This window comes from Chrysochloris asiatica, unplaced genomic scaffold (assembly GCF_000296735.1).
Source record: "Chrysochloris asiatica unplaced genomic scaffold, ChrAsi1.0 scaffold00038, whole genome shotgun sequence".
Lineage (NCBI taxonomy): Eukaryota > Metazoa > Chordata > Mammalia > Afrosoricida > Chrysochloridae > Chrysochloris > Chrysochloris asiatica.
Window position 1 is genome coordinate 5,923,205 of NW_006408556.1, and position 17,341 is coordinate 5,940,545.

At 46.2% G+C, this 17,341-nt stretch overlaps 1 protein-coding gene across 1 annotated transcript in view; it reads right to left on the reverse strand.

Moving 5' to 3' along the window:
* CPNE5 (copine V) overlaps positions 1–17,341 on the reverse strand; it is a 114,244-nt gene that overhangs the window by 58,540 nt on the left and 38,363 nt on the right. Inside the window, exons 4-6 of the mRNA XM_006860415.1 lie at positions 4,258–4,361; positions 2,674–2,713; positions 2,413–2,489 (exon numbers count right to left, since the gene is read on the reverse strand). Coding sequence (XP_006860477.1) covers positions 2,413–2,489; positions 2,674–2,713; positions 4,258–4,361 — 221 coding nt within the window. The remainder of the gene's footprint in view (positions 1–2,412; positions 2,490–2,673; positions 2,714–4,257; positions 4,362–17,341) is intronic.

Below are 17,341 nucleotides of genomic sequence, written 5' to 3' on the forward strand. Positions count from 1 at the left end.
ACCGACCCATAGTGACCTTATGCACAGCAGAATGAAACACTGCTTCACTACAAACTAAAAAATTGGTGGTTCGAATCCAGAGGCACCTCAAAAGAAAGACCTGGTGATCTGCTTCTGAAAGTCCACACCCTTGAAAACCCTATAGAGTGCAGTTCTACTGCATACATGGGGTCACCATGAGTCAGAACTGACTTGAGGGCAAATGGTTTTGAGTTTGGGTCTAGAATTGTTAAGTATAGTCGGGTTGGTTCCAACTTATAGCAACTGTGTATAGGGTTTCCAAGGAGTGGCTGGTGGGCTTGAAGCACCGACCTTGCAGTTAGCAGTATAGTGCTTATCCTACAGCACCACACCAAGATTCTTACATTGTTGTTGTTGTTCAGTTGGTTCCAACTCATAGTGACCCTGCACAGGGTTTCCAAGGCTGTAAATCTTTATGGGAGCAGAAAGACTCATCTTTCTCCTATGGAATGGCTGGTAGTTTTGAACTGCCAACCTTGAGGTTAGCAGTCTGATTCGTAACCACTACGCTACCAGAGCTCCTTAGTTTCTTAAATAGATGCCCAGAAAACAAAAACTGTTCATATGGCCTAGTCAGCAAAACGAGACTTAAGACACATAGAACTTTAGGTGGGGGTGGGGGTGGTAATAGGTCCTCCACTAATTACCCAAGATCCGCACATTCTAGATCCTGCTCGTCCCTTCAGGCTCAGCTCACAGCCATCTTCTATAGGAAATCTTCCTCAACCCACTCCCCCAAAGGTGAACCCTCTCCACCAAAAGCAGATGAGGAGACCAAAACCTGCTGTCGCCGAGTTGATTCTGACTCTTAGCAACTCTATATAGACACAAGGAATTCTTGGGAGACTGATAACGGGTAGATGCACCCACCCTGGAGCATACCCAACCTGAGGACCCAGGTAGAGTCATGGTCAGGGTAGGAAGGCTACTGGAAAGATCAAGTGATCGTGGACCTGCAACACAGTGAGCAGTGGTGGTTTCAATCCCAGTTTAATTTCCAGCCAGCGCACCTTGCGCACAGTCAACAGAAACTTGTGAGTTGTTCTTATGCCGAACAGGTTTCAGAGGAGCTCTCACCCTAAGACAAGAAAGACCTCGTAATCTACTTCCAAAAACTAGCCAATGAGAACTCTACGAACCACAACAATCCGACCTACAGCCAATCATGGAGACCGCCATGATTGGGCAATGTTTCATTCTTTGTGCACGGGGTCACCATGTGTCAGGGGCCAACTCCACTCAACTTGATGCCAGAAAACAACAATAAAAACAACAACACTAGCCCAGGCCCACAGAGATGTTCCTGAGCTCTTGGCATTCATCCTTCCTGGCCCCTTCCGAGATAGAGGAAGGATGTAAATTTAGAAAAACTACTAGGGCCATGACCAAGCAGGGGTCCTAGGAAATTTAAGTTTTAAATTTTGTGCTGGTTTTATAAAAGGCTCCCCAAACCCAAATTGTGTAAGCTTTAGACTCACCCCCTCAAACCTGGATCTGCCCTGCTCTAATAGTTACTACCATTATTTTCTGTGAACGCAGAGGAGGAGATCTTTTGGGGGGGCCAAAATCACCACAGTTACTGGGGGTCAGGGGCAAGGGTCTAGGAGAGAGATTCCCCCTGAGTTTGCAGTTACTGATCATGGTGAGGGGCCAGCGTCCAGTGGTAACTTGTCAGGTGCAAGTTAGGAGCTGCTCCATCTTTCTTGCCTGCCCTGCCCGGTGGTCTGACCACTTCTCCCAGTCTGGTGGCCTCTCTTCTCTGGACCCTGCCCTTGGGCTATTGGGAAGATCAAATAACAATGGATGTGGAACACAGGGGGCAATGTGGGCAGTGGAGACCCAGGTTTGATTTCCAGCCAAAGCATCTCAAGCAGGGTCCCTAGAGAGGTCATCCTTATCCCCACCATCTGGTGAGCCCTGGCTGGTCTCTGAAGCTGCCTTTAGGCTCCACTGTGGGACCCCTGGTATTCCTCATCCCATATCCCAGTAATACCTATCTACTAAAAGCACCTTAAGGCCCTACAATGCTGACTGTTAGGAGTAGGTTGGGTTGGGAGGGCCTCACCAGCCCAGTTCAGGCCTGCAGCAATCTGTGAATTTTAGTTGAGCCCCCATTTCCTAGGTGTGGGGCTTTGGGTGAGTCACTTGCCCTCTCTGGGCCTCAGTTCCTTCCCCCATATAGTGTGGGATGGAAGTGGATCAGCTGGTGTCTCAGGGCTCTCTCAGGAACATAAGGCTCTAACAACACAGCTTGGACCCCTCCAAGGTAGCGGGGTTAGAAGCCCTATAAGGGCTTATCCAATGGCTAACTACTTTGTCCTCAACCCTGAGCCTCAGCTGGCCCACCAATGGAGAAACAGCCCAACCAGAGCTCACCCCCAACACACTTACGTGAGAGACTTCTCCAGGCGGCTCCCAGAGGACCCAACAATCTCTCCAAGGGTGCAGAAAGCCTGGCCCAGGAAATCCTGCATGCCCAGGGAAAAGCAAAAACCAGTGTCACACACTCTGCTCACAGCTGTCACCACCTCCTCCCACCCCTGCCCCGGAAACGTGCAGGGTGGCAGCATCCAACACATGCTCTGTGCCACACAGAAGGCCAAGGTCAGCCCAGGTGAGGGCATTTCAGAGACTGGCCCTGGTAGAACTCACATGTTTGGACAAATCAGGGCTCTTTGAGTCAACGTCGTATCTGAGGGGAACACAGAGAAGGTGAAGGCAACTAAGGATAAAGACCCCTGCTGAGTCAGGGCCCCTGCATCCCACAAAACAGGCTCCAACATAGTGGTTATTTCTGGGCAAAATGACTGAGAAGCGCACAAGGGAGTCTTGTGGAGCTGGGCATATTTTCCTGATCTGGGAGGTGGTTACATGAGTGTCAGCAGATGTGAAAATGTACCACAGAGTGTGCTTTTATATGTGCACGTGCCAGCACACAAGGGTGAATCAAGTATTGCTACAGTATCATAGAAACCCTTATTAAACAAAATCATCAAAATGCGAAGCTATTCTTTCTTGGCATATCCTCCATTTAGGTCTAAACACTTCCAAAGGCAGTGTTTCCATCTCTCTAAGCTTTCTCTGAAGAATTCTGCACTCTGATTTACACCACATCAAGATGGCCATTTGAGTGTCTTTGAGGGACTCAAATTGTGTTCTTTTACAATGTTCTTTGAGCTTGGGGAACAATAGGACTCTGAAGGGATTAAGATCATGGCTGTAGGGTGGATGGGGTAAAGTTTTCCAATGAAGTTCTTGTAGGACAGCCCTTGCTACACTTGAAGCATGAGCAGGTGCATTGTCACGATGGAAAAACATCATCCGCACATTTCTGGTCTTTTTCTCAGTAATGCAGTTTTTTCAGTTTTCTTAAAACTTCTTCCTAATAAGTCCCTGTGATTGTCCTGTGTCCTTTGAGAAAGTCTATCAAGATGACCCCTTTGGAATCCTGAAATACAGTCATCATAACCTTCTGAGCTGACTTCTCTGCCTTGAATTTAACAGGTTCAGTAGATACCTTTGGAAGTCAATATTGTAATTAGACTTTATTATTAAAAGGCATTCTGTCATAAATTAAATGTGTCTCCCTAAAATATGTGTCAACTTGACTGGAACATGATTTTCAGTGATTTGGCAGTTAAGTAATGATGGACTATGGCAGTTATGTGATGATCCCCGATGAAGTGATAAACCAACACCCAGGTTTTGATAGGCAAGAGGTCAGGAGGCACCCTGTCAGTCACCAGGGTCTCCCACCCCCATCAAAGCATCATGGTCTTTCCTCAACCCACACTTTCCAGAGCCAGGCAGCTTTGGCCAATGTCCACCCCCCTTAACTAAGACAAATGGGTGAGAGAGTGGCATTTTTGCTCTATACCTTTTCATACTCTGTTGGGAGGAGAAGCTGGAATCAGCTAAACCCCAACCAAACCCATTGCCGGTGAGTCAATTACAATTCATGGCCACCCTGTGGAACTGACCCATCGGGTTTCCAAGGCTGTAAATCTTTATGAAGCAGACTGCCCTGTCTTTCTCCCGCAGAGCAGCTGGTGAGCTCAAACTACTGACCTTTCAGTTAGCAGCTGAGTACTTTATCACCTACTTGTCACCTTTACCTGAAGTCTCCCTGGGCTCTTGACTATCACAGCCCCTCCCGCCTGCTCAGGTCCTGCAGGCCCACCTCCCAACACTGACTCCTCACCCCCAGCTCAGTCCTCTCTCTTGACTTCCACTTACAGATCAAATCGGAGGTTCTGCTTCTCCTCAAAGAAGTAATCCACAATGAACTTGCGTACAAAGTCAGGATTGAGTGTGTTGTCGATGACTTCAGTTCGTCCAAACTGCAAGAGAAGAGGAGATATGAATCCCAAGGACGGACTGTGAGATGGAGAACACTGGAACCTCAGCCCTGGCTCAGCAATAATGAAAACAGTAATGGAAATTCTTTCCTGGGTCCTGGCCCCATCGTCTTCCAATCAAGGTATGCACTCCTCCATCCAACAGCGGAAGCCAGTCACATTATGGCTGCAACCTACACCGGCAGCTTTTTTCTCTCTGTTGTCCCTAGGGTGTTTATGAGTTAGAACTGACTCATGGCACCTAACAACAACAACTGAATCCATTGACTTCAGGCAAGTTCCTCATCTCTGAACATCACCTATAGTAGGGGTGGGGAATCTTTTTTCTGCCAAAATTTATAACATCATTCAGAAGCCATACAAAATTATCAACTTAAAAATCAGCCTGCTGTATTTGGCCAAACATTTGTTGTTGTTGTTGTTAAGTGCCATCGAGTCAGTTCCGACCCATAAAACCCTGTATAGGGTTTCCAAGGAGCAGCTGGTAAGCTTGAACCACTGACCTTGCAGTTTAAACGGTTTTACATTCTGGTGCATTAACCCACAGCACACACCAGGACTCCTAAACATTTAATTAACTCACCCATAATGTGATGGCTGGAACCGGGGGTTGCCTTGGCAGGGCCAGACCAAATGATTTTGTGGGTCTTATGCAGCCTGAGGATCAGACATTCCCCACCCCTGACCTAGAGGGTGTGGACCCTACTTCCAGAGGATTTGATTCAGTAGGTCTGGGAAGGGCCTAGGGATCTGCATTGCTACCAAATTCCCAGAGAATTCTGGTGCTGCTGGTGCAAGGACCCCACTGCAGTCCTGTAGACTGTTGCCAGAGGGCCCTAAGTTCCTTAGAGTTTTTCTGCCATAGAGGAGAAGAGGGCAGAGTGGGTTACTGGTTCCAGCAAAGTAGCTCCTTTGGAGCTGATAAACAATATCAAGATAAATGGTGATGAAACTGAAGTTGTCCAGGATTTCATTCTACTTGGGTTAACAATCAATGCCCATATACAAGGTCAAGAAATCACATGATTGCATTGTGAAAATCTGCTGCAAAAGACCCCTTTAAAAAGCAAATATGCAGTTTTGAAAACTAAGGTCTGCCTAGCCCAAATTACGGTATGTTCACTCACGTCGTACTGGACAGCACTTAACAACACAACAACAACATACAAATAGGAAATCTGGACAATGAAAATGAAAGACTGAAGAAGAATTGATGCATTTGAACTGTGGTGTTGGTGGGAAAAATTAAATATACCATGGACTGTTAGAAGAGAAAGCAAATCAGTCTTAGAGGAAGTACAGTCAGAATGTTCCTTAGAAGTGAGAATGGAGAGACTTAGTCTTGCTTACTCTGAACACTGTATCAGGGAAGACCAATTACTGAAAAAGGACAGCCTGTTTGGTGAAGTGGAGGGACAGGGAAAATGAGGGAATCCTTCAATAAGATGAATTGACAAGATAGTTACAACAATAAGCTCCAAGATAGCAACAATTGTGGCGATAGGCCAGGACCTGGTAACATTTTATTCTGTTACAAGTAAGATCGCAGTCAGGTGTCAGAGCCAACTCAATAGCAATTAACAGCAACAACAGCTTGCTTATATCCATTCAATACACTGGATTCCTTTTGCATGATTTTATTTCAACAAATGGGTCTGGGTTAGTCAAAAAATGGGTCTGGGCTAAAAGATAAAGTGTGAAACCATTGCACTATTTGCTCCATGCAGGCTGGAGCCCTGTTCATTACAATATTCCCCCAAGTGAAGAAGGCAGGCAAGGGCATGACAAAGTATTTAAAATAGACTGTTAATCTTTCTTAACACATTAGTATGCTTTTCTGACTTGGAAAGTAATTGCAAAAATAGAAAATTAATTCAGAGTATTAGTTCTCCGGATGGGGCTCTGCAGACCAGGAAAATGCCAGCACGTGGGGCCCCTCTCAAACGTCGAAACATCGGTGAGTAAGGACCTAGGTTACCTGCAAATTCTCCTCATGTCCCCGTTTAGCTTTGAGTTAGGTAGAAACTGATAATGGGAACCTCCTAAGCTCCAAAGGCATATGGGGTCGTCTGAGGAGCAGTAGATTTGGCACCTTCTTGCCCCTTACCCCTTCATCGAATCGATCTCTCATTACTGCCAACTCCACAGCTACCTTGCCTATCCCTGGCTCCTCTAGCTTGGCTTTGGTCTGGCCTCATCACCATCTCACTTTACGATTGTATCAGGGGGTTGTTGTTAAGTGCCATTGAGTTATTTCCAATTCATGGTGACTCTATAGGACAGAGCAGAACTGCCTCCATAGATTCCCAGGCTGTAAGACTACAGGAGAGCGTCACCAGATCTGTGGAGTCACTGGGTGGGCTCAAACCAACAACCTTTCTGTTCCATTTCAGCTAAGCACTTAAACACTTCACCCCCAGGACGCCTTTGTTAGTGAAATAACAGTACTTGGGTAGCTTCCTAATAGGCTCCTTGACACTGTTGTTGTTGTTGTTGTTGTTAAGTGCTGTCAAGTTGATTCCACTCATAGCAACCCTGCATAGGGTTTCCGAGGCTTTAAATCTTCGTGGGTGAAGAATAGCTAATGTTTATTCAGCACTTCCAGGGCACCAGGAACTATCTTAAACATTTGGACATACTATCTGATTTAAGAAGTACAGTCAGAGTGCTCCTTGGAGGCCAGGATGGCCAAACTTTGTCTCTCATGCTTCAGACATATTGTCAGGAGGGACAGTCGCTGGAGAAGGATATTATGTTTGGTAAGGTGGAGGGTCAGAGAAAAAGAGTAAGACCCCCAGTGAGTGGACTGGCAAAGTGGCAGCATCAATGGTCTCAAGCGTGGCAACAATTGTGAGGTTGGCCCAGGACCAGGGCAGTGTTTCGTTCTGTTGTGCATAGGGTTGCTATGAGTCGGTGGCACCTAACAACAACAACAACAACATCTGATTTAATGGGTACAATGATGGTTTTGAGGAAGAATTCTCGTCTTTCATGTGGGAGAACCAGGCTCGATTCCTGAACAATGCAGCTCATGAGCAGTCACCATCCTTGTACTAGTTAGTGGAGGCCTGTGTGTTTCTGTGATGCTGAACAGGTTTCAGCAGAACTTACAGACTAAGATGGGCTAGGAAGAAAGACCTGGCAATCTACTACTGAAAATCTAGTAATATAAATCCCATGGAGCACAACGGTCTGATGCACAAGTCACTAAGCAGATGGTGCAGGACCAGGCAGTGTATGGGATGCTGTGAATTAGAGACAACAACTAACAACTGGATGCTAAATCGATCAAGGGACCACCAAATTCATAAGGTATCTCATTCAATTCTCACAAAACCCCTGTGAGTTAGTACCCATTTTCTAAGTGAACAAACTGAGAATCAGAGAGGTGAAGAAAATTTCTCAAGGTGACGTAGCCAGACAGAACTGGGATCCAACCCAGCTATGGCTGACACCGAAGCCTGTGATATTTTTACTGCAGCTAACTGCCTGCAGTCATCAAACATTATAAAAATACAATAAAGATGAAGTTTACTTGACAAGCATTTATAGAAGCCTTACTATGTGCAAACAACAGGGAGGCTACCAAGTTGAATCCTGCTCTGCCTTCTAAATCCGATAATAATCTTATAATGTTTAACCCTTGTCCCAGAAGAGTCCCTGTGTTTTCCGCTCCTGCTCTTTCTAATTCTTAAAACCTTCTGCTTTAGACAAAAGGGAAATGTCTCCTAATGGCATTCTTGCAGAGTATTCAGGATAAATACCTAGGTTCCAAAGAATCCTCCCATAGGGAAGGAACCTGCCTCCTATTCAATTCATCACCCCCTCCCTGCCCCAGGATTTTAGATAAACTCCAGCCCAGAAGAAGCAAACAATCCTTTGAGCAAGCCTTCTTCTCCACCCCACCCCTAGCAGAAACTCCAAGGAAAACACCCATTAGGGAAGATGACAAGGCTGCTTTCAAAATGGCACTTGAAGCTTCAATCTTGGGGATTTCCCAAGATGTTGGGTTCTGCCTGAGAAGAAAGTGGAGTTCCCCTGGAAACAGGATGAGGGGAGCTCTGGAGGTCCCCAGTGTCTCTTAGGACAGAAAAGGGGCAAGAGAGCCAGGCTGCAGAGTGATGCATTACTAGAAGGAAGGTAATTACCATGCGCACATCTGAAACAAAATCTACAACCCCGGGACTTACTAAAGATGTTTTATAGCCTTCATCACAAAGAGGGGGTGGGGGGAATGCAAAAACTTGGATTTTAAAAATCTAAACAGCCACCAGGTCCCTGTCAAGCCTAATTTAATCTCTACTAATGAGGGTAGGAATACAACTGAATTGTTGTTTTAAAAACAAAAAACCCCTACAAAAACGCACAATTTGGCTGCTGTATTTGGTTCTACATAGAATAATAGTTTTCAAGTCAAAAGGGACTTTGAGGGAGGAAGGATCAGCGCCTGGAGCAGTGGGAAACATGGAAGGCTTGTCATTTAACTACCAAGAGGCAGATCCTGCTTGGGGAGGAAGGGGAGGTATGTTAACCCCTCATCACCGGAAAGCAACCCAGAGTTCAGTCTTCCCTGAACACCTTCCTAGCCCATTCTGAATGCCTATGACCACCCTTCAAAGCGCCACCAAACACAGGTGAGCAGCATAGGAACTGTGATTAACAATCAGTGCAGGGATGCCCAAAAATCTGCATTTCCACCAAGTGATTCTAAGTTAGGGAACCCTAAAGAATCTTTGGGTAGGCAAGTGAGTGTACACTCAGTTGTTGTTGTTGTTGTTAAGTGCCATCGAGTCGGGTCCGACCCATAGCGACCCTGTACAGGGTTTCCGAGGGTGTAAATCTTTACAGGAGTAGAAAGCCTCATTTTTCTCCCACGGAGCGGCTGGTAGTTTCGAACCGCTGACCTTAAGGTTCGCAGCCCGATTCGTAACCACTACGCTACCAGAGCTCCTTATTAGAGGTTGTCAAAACTGGGGAGGTGAGGGGGTACCTGAAGCAGAGGCTGACACTGAGACAGCCTCCCACTGGGGGAGAAAGAAGGAGAAAGTGCAAACGAGAAGGAAGTCTGGAAATTAGGGTGTTCAGCTTAGAGGTTAGGAGTCTGGCTGTTAACCTCAAGTTAGCAATTTGAAACTACACCTTTCCACAGGAGAAAGATAAGGATTTCTGTTTCTGAAAAGATTTACAGCGTCGGGAACCCTATACAGGATGAGTCAGAACCTAGTCCATGGTACACTACCACCACCACCACCCTCTGATATGAGTCCTGGTATGAGGCTGTGGGATAAAGCACTGGACTGCAAGGTTGGTTTGAAGCACAAGTTCGGTGGTTCAAACTCACCTTGGAAGCCCTATGCAGGGTCCCTATGAGTCCAAATCGACTCAATAGCACTTAACAACAACAACTCTCAGAGGAGTCTTGGTGGCACTGTAGGGTAAGTGTTGGGCTGCTAACCACAACGTGGGCAGTTCAAAACCAACAGCCACTCCTCAGAAGAAAAATGAGGAAGTCTGCTCCGTAAAGATTTATAGACTCAGAAAGCCTATGGGGCAGTTCCACTCTGTCCTATGGGTCACTATGAGTCAGAGTCAACTCGATGGCAGTGGGCGGTGGTGGTGGTACCCTCTGGAGGGTACCACCTTCCATGAGATTTGATTTCTGGTCAATGTACTTTTCTGTCAGTGGAGGCTGTTGTTTGGCTAAACACATTTCAGTGGAGCTTCCAAACCAAGAGAGACTAGAAGGAAAGGCCTGGTGATCTACTTTAGAAAATTAGCCAATAAAGACCCCATGGATCACAGTAGTCCGATCCTGTTGTGTGTGAGTTACCATGAGTCTCAGACCAATGTGACAGTCACTAATAGCAACTACAGCAGCCCTCTGAAAAACTCCCTTCTTATCTCTGGCAATAAAACACTGTGGGGACAGCTTCTGACATGACTCAAAAGATGCTCCTAAGGGCTCCTGAAACCTCTATGACTAAGCCCCAAGAATATCAATTAAGCAGCATTAATTACACATCATCAGTTCCAGCAAGACCCTCTGAGGGGAAGTCGATTTGAGACTTCCTTGGGGACTGAATGAAGTGGCTACCATAGGCTTCGCTTCACCTAGAGATTTATGGAGGCAGATGTGCAGGGCTGGGATGGACATCAGTCTTCCCACAGGAAGGAGTCAGGGGGATCAGGCCTGGAATGACTTGGAGACTGTGTTGGGATTTGTTTGTTTTTAGTGTTTTGAGGGCCTCCTTCTGCTGCCCCTGCTCCATTTCATGATTTGCTCCACACCCAGGAGACTGGTTCCCTTCAGATGGCAACGTTCGGGTTCACATGTCCTGGGGGCTCTGGTTGGGTTTGGTCAGTAGGAGGCACTGGCAGGTGATGGAGGAGAAAGACGTTGAGGCATCTCTTCCTCCTACTGCCCACTATCAGCACCGTGACTCGGAATGGCAGGCTCCCCTTCAGGACGACAGCTTTGTCTGTCAGCAGGTCCTTCACTGCAGCTTCACCTCTCCCTGAGATCTGGTGGCATTGTTTCTTCCCATTGTCCCTTCAAGCCTGGGGTGGGAGCAGCTACCAGCTGTACCTGGTCTCTGGGTGCTGCACTATTCCTTGTACGTTCCCTCAATCTCACCCACACCTTCGAAAGAAGCCCTTTCATTAAAATCTCTTCAGTTAAACCACTTGAGTAGAATTCTCTTTCCTGCTAGAACCCTGATATATTTTCTCTCTCATGAACACATTGACACACTATTTCCAACTCAACTGGACACAAACCTCAACTGTGTAACATTCCTGTCACCAAGCAAATAATATGGCTACCACCCACCCACTCAGTCGAGATGCCCAATGTTCTGGGACAATTCTCTGGGAAGTAGGGTCTCAGTCCCTGCTGGTCCACCTAAGGAACCACATAGTTCAACACCTATGCATGCAGATGCATACTGAACACCAGGAGAATCATTACTCCATGAAGCCAGACTGTTAATATTCCCTACTCGGTTCCTCACCAACCATGCCTGAAAAGTTTTCTGTCCTCAGTCTAAAGGCGCCCCTGTTCTTGGTCTTGTGGAGGACCCAGCTGAGTGGTTTCTTTCAGACACCTTCCAGAGACATGGTGAGGCTGAGGGAGAAATAGGGCCAGGCCTTGGCTCTCACAAACTAGTTGTTGTTACTGATCCACACCCTACTCTCTTTCTAGGCTCCTCATGAATGGTGGGGTCAATAACGCTCCAGGCCTCAGTTGGAAAAAAGGGCAGCAAAATATGTAAGGTTGGCTTAGAGACAGGGGCTTGGAGGAGACAATCACTAGTGCCACTGGCAGGAGAGGGAAGGCAGGGGAGGCCTTGGGCAGGGAGGACACTGCAGGATGGCTGTACCCAAACCCACTCAGCCTCAGATCAGACAAGCAAAGCCCCTCCTCCCTTCTCAGAGATAGCGGTGGTTCAGTAGAAGAGTTCTTACTTTCCACGTGGGAGACCTGGGTTTGGTTCCTGGCCAACGCACCTTGTACGCTGTCACCACCTGTCTTGGTGGACCTGCGCGTTGTTATGATGGTGAACAGCTTTCAGTGGAGCCCCCAGACTATTACAAACAAGTCAAGAAAGGCCTATGGAGTTACTTCTGAAAAGTCAGCCAATGAAAACCTTCGGGATCACAACAGTCCAAGTCATAACCAGTCATGGGGATGGCACACGGCAGGACTGTGCATTACTCAGTTGGGCATGGAGTCACTGCGAGTCAAACAAAGGCCAACTGAACAGCAACTGATTGAACTAGATCCCCCCCTAACTACATGTCAACTTGGCTGGACCATGATTCTCAATAGTTTGGTGGTTCTGTACTGTTGTGATCTAATGTGGTCAGCCAATCGGTTGTGAGGGAACTAGGGTGGGATGCAACACCTTTAGTTAGGTCACGGCCCTGATCTAAATAAGAGATGAGAGAACATTTTACCACGAGGAAAGAAAAGCCAGGAGTGGAATGCATGCTGTGGACCTAGGATTCCTGAGCTGAGAACCTCCTAGACCCAGGGGAAGATTGACGCCAAGACACCAGGCCCACAGATGTTGGAAGAAGAGAAGGTCCTTCCTCCAGAGCTGACAAAGAGAGAAAGCTCTTCCCTCTCTAGTCTTCTAGCCTCCTAAACTGTGAAAGAATAAATTAGTTAAAGTCATCCACTTGTGGTATTTCTGTGATAGCAGCACTAGATAACTCAGACAACCCACCCACACGGGGAAGGAAAGGGTAGACATCAATAGCCAGCAGCTCAGGGCAGCACTCAAGGTTCAGGTCAATTCCTTCTAAATGCCTGTAACTGGAGAGCACTGAGACCCAGAGCCAGGGAGGGGACTATAGTGAGGCGATCACTACCCTGGGTTCAAATCTTAGTTCTGTTGTTTACTGTCTGTGACAAGCTGAAGAGCCCCTTTGAAGATGCACCTCCCCTCTGCTAAAGACAGGGTAAATCATTCACTACAAGGGAATGGAGGTGATGTTCATGGAGAACCCACCACGTAGTTGGTCTTCAGTCCTGATAATAACCCTCATGTAGCCCCCTAGTGTGCATCAGGCACTATGTGGTTTCCATGTAATAGCCCACTTAATCAACAACCCTATGAGGCAGGTACAGTAATTATCCCCATTTTACAGATAAGAAGTCCTGGAGTCCTGGTGTGGCGCTGTGGGTTAATACGCTGGACTGCAAGGTTGGTTTGAATGGCAAGGTCGTCAGTTCAAGCTTATCAGCTGCTCCTCTGATATACAGGGTCTCTGAGGCGGAACCAACTGGACAGCATTTAACAACAATAAGAAAACTAAGGTAAGAGATTAAGTGACTTGTCCAAGGTCATACAATAGGTGACTAAGAATAAGGTTTGCACCCAGGCAATCTAACTCCAAATCAATAAGGAGCTGATACATTTACTTATCAATAGTGGTTAATACTTATGAATGAAGCTGAGACTATGTGCTACCCAGTCCCACCTCTGAATTTCTTCAGTACTTACTGTCTGTTCTACTCTGTAGTAGGGGGGCTTCACAGGTTAGGTCATGCAAGTGAGTGTCCCTCGCCTATATCTCTGCTCATTTCTCTCTCCTACCTGGGCCTCCACTTTCCAGTTCTGGATCTTTTTTTGATTTCTACCAACACTTACTGACTGACAAGGTGATTTGAAGTCTGATGATTTTAGACCTGGAAGGAACCAAATCCTTTCAATTCACCAGTAAGAAAACAGGGCAGGGGTGAGAGAGTGAGGAGAGGGTTGAAGGGTGGCTTCTGCCCGAGGTCACACAGTTCTAGGAAAAGGACAGTAACAGGTGCTCGAGTTGGAGGCACAGGGGCCCCCGGCTCTTCCAGAAGGCTGTCATTGCCACCTCTCTCTCAGGTTGCTTTCTTCCATCAATCCTCCCCCTCCTTCCCCTTGTATCGTGACTTCTCATCTTCAAAACACTTCCACTCATCCATGATCTCATTTAGTCCCCCCAGCGACCCCATGGAAGAGATATTATTATCACCCCAATTTTACAGATGATGGAACAGGTGCCTTCTAAAGGCAGCCAGCAAGTCGGGGGAGGGAAGACCAGGGTGCTGAGTCCCCCCTATTCCCCTCCCAGGGCTCCTACGAGTGACGAAAGCATTGTGTCCCTGTGGTGTTCACCACAGCCCCCTGCCTCAGTAATGAGTGGGTGGTTCTCTGCAAGCCTGCACAATCTTAATGGCCCCTGATTTAAGCATCTCTTGCCTTTTTACAAATTACAGCTGGATGGAGCTTCGAAGACATCCGCCCAGCTGTAAAGATCCCAGTGGCTGTGCTGGCCAAGACAGGAGGAGGCTGGAACTGACAGACGGCTCTCTACCTCACAAGCTGCTTACCCTTCCCAGTTGTAGCTCCCCTATAATTTTCATATATTATTGATGGCTGTTTAATTGGGGATTCTAAAAGCCGTGCTGCAAAGCCTAGCCCTGGACCTCATGAATCATGTTCACTGGGATTAAAATTAGAGGCCAGAAAACTGTTTGGCTCAAAAGGAATAGAAATGGGAATATGGATTCCAAGGTCAGCCCTGGGTCGGTGCCCAGCAGCCAAAGGAGAATGGACCAAGGTCTGGCCACCAGGAGGGAGGGCCTCAGGGGCCACAGGGGATCTGCCTCCACCTCAGGCCAACCACCATCTGAGGTCTGGAAAGTTCGCTTAGGTTCTCTCACTGGAGGGGTCCAGGGTTCTGTGACCACCTCTTCCTTACAGAATAGGGAAAGCCAAGCCCAGAGATGGGAAGGGACTTGCCTAAAATCACACAGAGCTGGTGTGTACAGTCATGCTTTTCTGGCAGGTAACCTCCCAGACCATTTCCTGTTTTGTTAAATTCTTTGGTTGAGGAAGGGGCAGCAGAGTTCACTCCCACAATCAGAGGTGGAGATATGGGGGTCTGAAGGAGCAGACCAGGACAAAGGCCCTCCTGACTCTCAGGCCTGGACACAGAAGGTGTCCTGTCTGGCCCCAGACACCAGCTGTTGGTGCCCGAGGTACCACCACCAAACCCTAGGCCTTGAAAATCATTGGCCTGGGCCATGAGGTCTAAAGAACTAGATGGTGCCCAGCTACCATTACTAAATGTTTGGTCAAATATTCTATAGAAGAATCCTGACCAAAAGGGAGGGAGGGAATGGTGGAACAGAATTTCCACATTTGGTAAAAAGACCAATCAAATAAGATGGTGTAATTAAAACATTCCAGGATAAACAGAAACTAAGGAATTTTCCCAAAGTCAATCTATGCTACAAAACATCCTAAATGGAGTTCTGTGGACCGAGAAGAACATGGAAACATTGAAACTATGAGGAAACTCATAAGAAAGAACACAAAAAGCATGAACTCAGCAAAGGAAGACACACAGAACAAAGAAAGCAGCAACATCACAAAACACAAATATAATGGCAGCAATTAATCCATGTTGTTCTTGTTGTTAGGTACCATTGACTCAGTACCAACCCATAGTGACCTTTTGCATAGCAGAACGAAACATTGCCTGATCCTGGGCCAACCTCACTACTGTTGCCATGCCTGAGCCCATAGACGCTGCCACTTGGCCAATCCATCTCATTGGGAGTCCTCCTTCTTTTCTCTGACCCCACCAAACATGACATCCTTCTCCAGCGACTGGTCCCTCCTGACAATATGTCCGAAGTATGAGAGACGAAGTATCCTGGCCTCCAAGGAGTACTCTGGCCGCACCTCTTCCAAAACGGATCTATGGCAATTTCAATATTCTCCTCCAACACCATAACTCAAAAGCATCAATTCTTCTATGGTCTTCCTTATTCACTGTCCAGCTTTCACATGCATATGAGGTTACTGAAAATCACATGGCTTGGGCAGGCGCACCTTAGTCTTCAAGCTGACATTTTCGTTGTTCAACATTTTAAAAAGGTCTTGTGCAGCAGATTTGCCCAATGCAATACGTTGTCTGATTTCTTGACTGCTGCTTCCGCAAGTGTTGATAGTTGATCCAAGAAGAATGAAGTCCTTGACAACTTCAATCCTTTCTCCATTGAGAAGAATGTTGTTTATTGGTCCAGTGGTTATTGATAATTACACTGAATGTAAATGGATTAAATGCACCAGTTAAAGAACGGAGGGTGGCAGGATGCATAAGAAAACAAGCTCCTTCAATATGCTGTCTGCAAGAGACACATCTTACACACAGAGACAAAAACAGATTAAAAGTCAAAGGATGGGTAAAAATATACCAACCTAAGAGTCCTGGTGTGGTGCTGTGGGTTAATGCGCCAGACTGCAAAGCCGTTTGAACTACAAGGTCGGTGGTTCAAGCTCACCAGTCACTCCTTGGAAACCCTATACAGGGTGGCTATGGGTCGGAACCAACTCGATGGCACTTAACAATTGCAATCAAAAGCGAACAGGAGTGGCAGTACTAATCTCTGATAAAATAAACTAAAAAGCAAAAACCAGCATAATAGATAAGATGGCCATTAGCTCACGAATAAAGGGACAATTTAACAAGATGACATAGCCATAGTAAATATCTATGCTCCCAATAAAAGAGATCCAAAATATATAAAGCAAACTCTAATAGATTTGAAGAAAGAAATACACAAGTATACAATAATTGTGGGCGATTTTAATACATCACTTTCAAAAATGGATAGAACAACCAGAAAGAAACTTGAAAAAGACACAGAATAACTAAACAACACAACCAGCCAACTGGACCTCATAGATGTGTATAGAGCATTCAACCCAACAACAGCACAATACACATTCTTTTCCAGTTCACATGGAACATTCTCCAGAATAGACCCTGTCTTAGGCCACAAAACAAACCTCCATAAACTTCCAAATATCAAAATGCTACAAAGCATCTTCTCAGACCACAATGCTATCAAATTAGAAATCAACACTAGGAAGACCAAGGAAATAAAGTCAAATACATGGAAACTGAGTAACACCCTGCTGAACAGTGACTGGGTAGTAGAAGAAATTAAGTGCAAACTCACAAAGTTCCTAGAAACAAATGAGAACAAAAACACAACATACCCAAATCTTTGGGACATGGGGAAAGCAGTGCTGAGAGGACAATTTATTGCAATAAATGCACACATCCAAAAAGAAGAAAGAACCAAAATTAACACATTAACACAACATCTACAACAATTAGAAACAGACCAACAGAGGGAACCTACAGCCACCAAAAGAAACGAAATAATAAAGTTTAGAGCAGAAATAAATGAGATAGAAAACAGAAAAACTATAGAAAGAATCAACAGGATAAGAAGCTGGTTCTTGAAAGGATTAACAAAATTGTCAACCATTGGCAAATCTAACAAAAGAAAAGAGGGAGAAGACACACATAACACGCATTAGAAACCACATGGGTGATGTCACACTGGAAAAAAAGGAAATCAAAAGGATAGTAACAGCCATGCTGCAATGAGTCTCAAT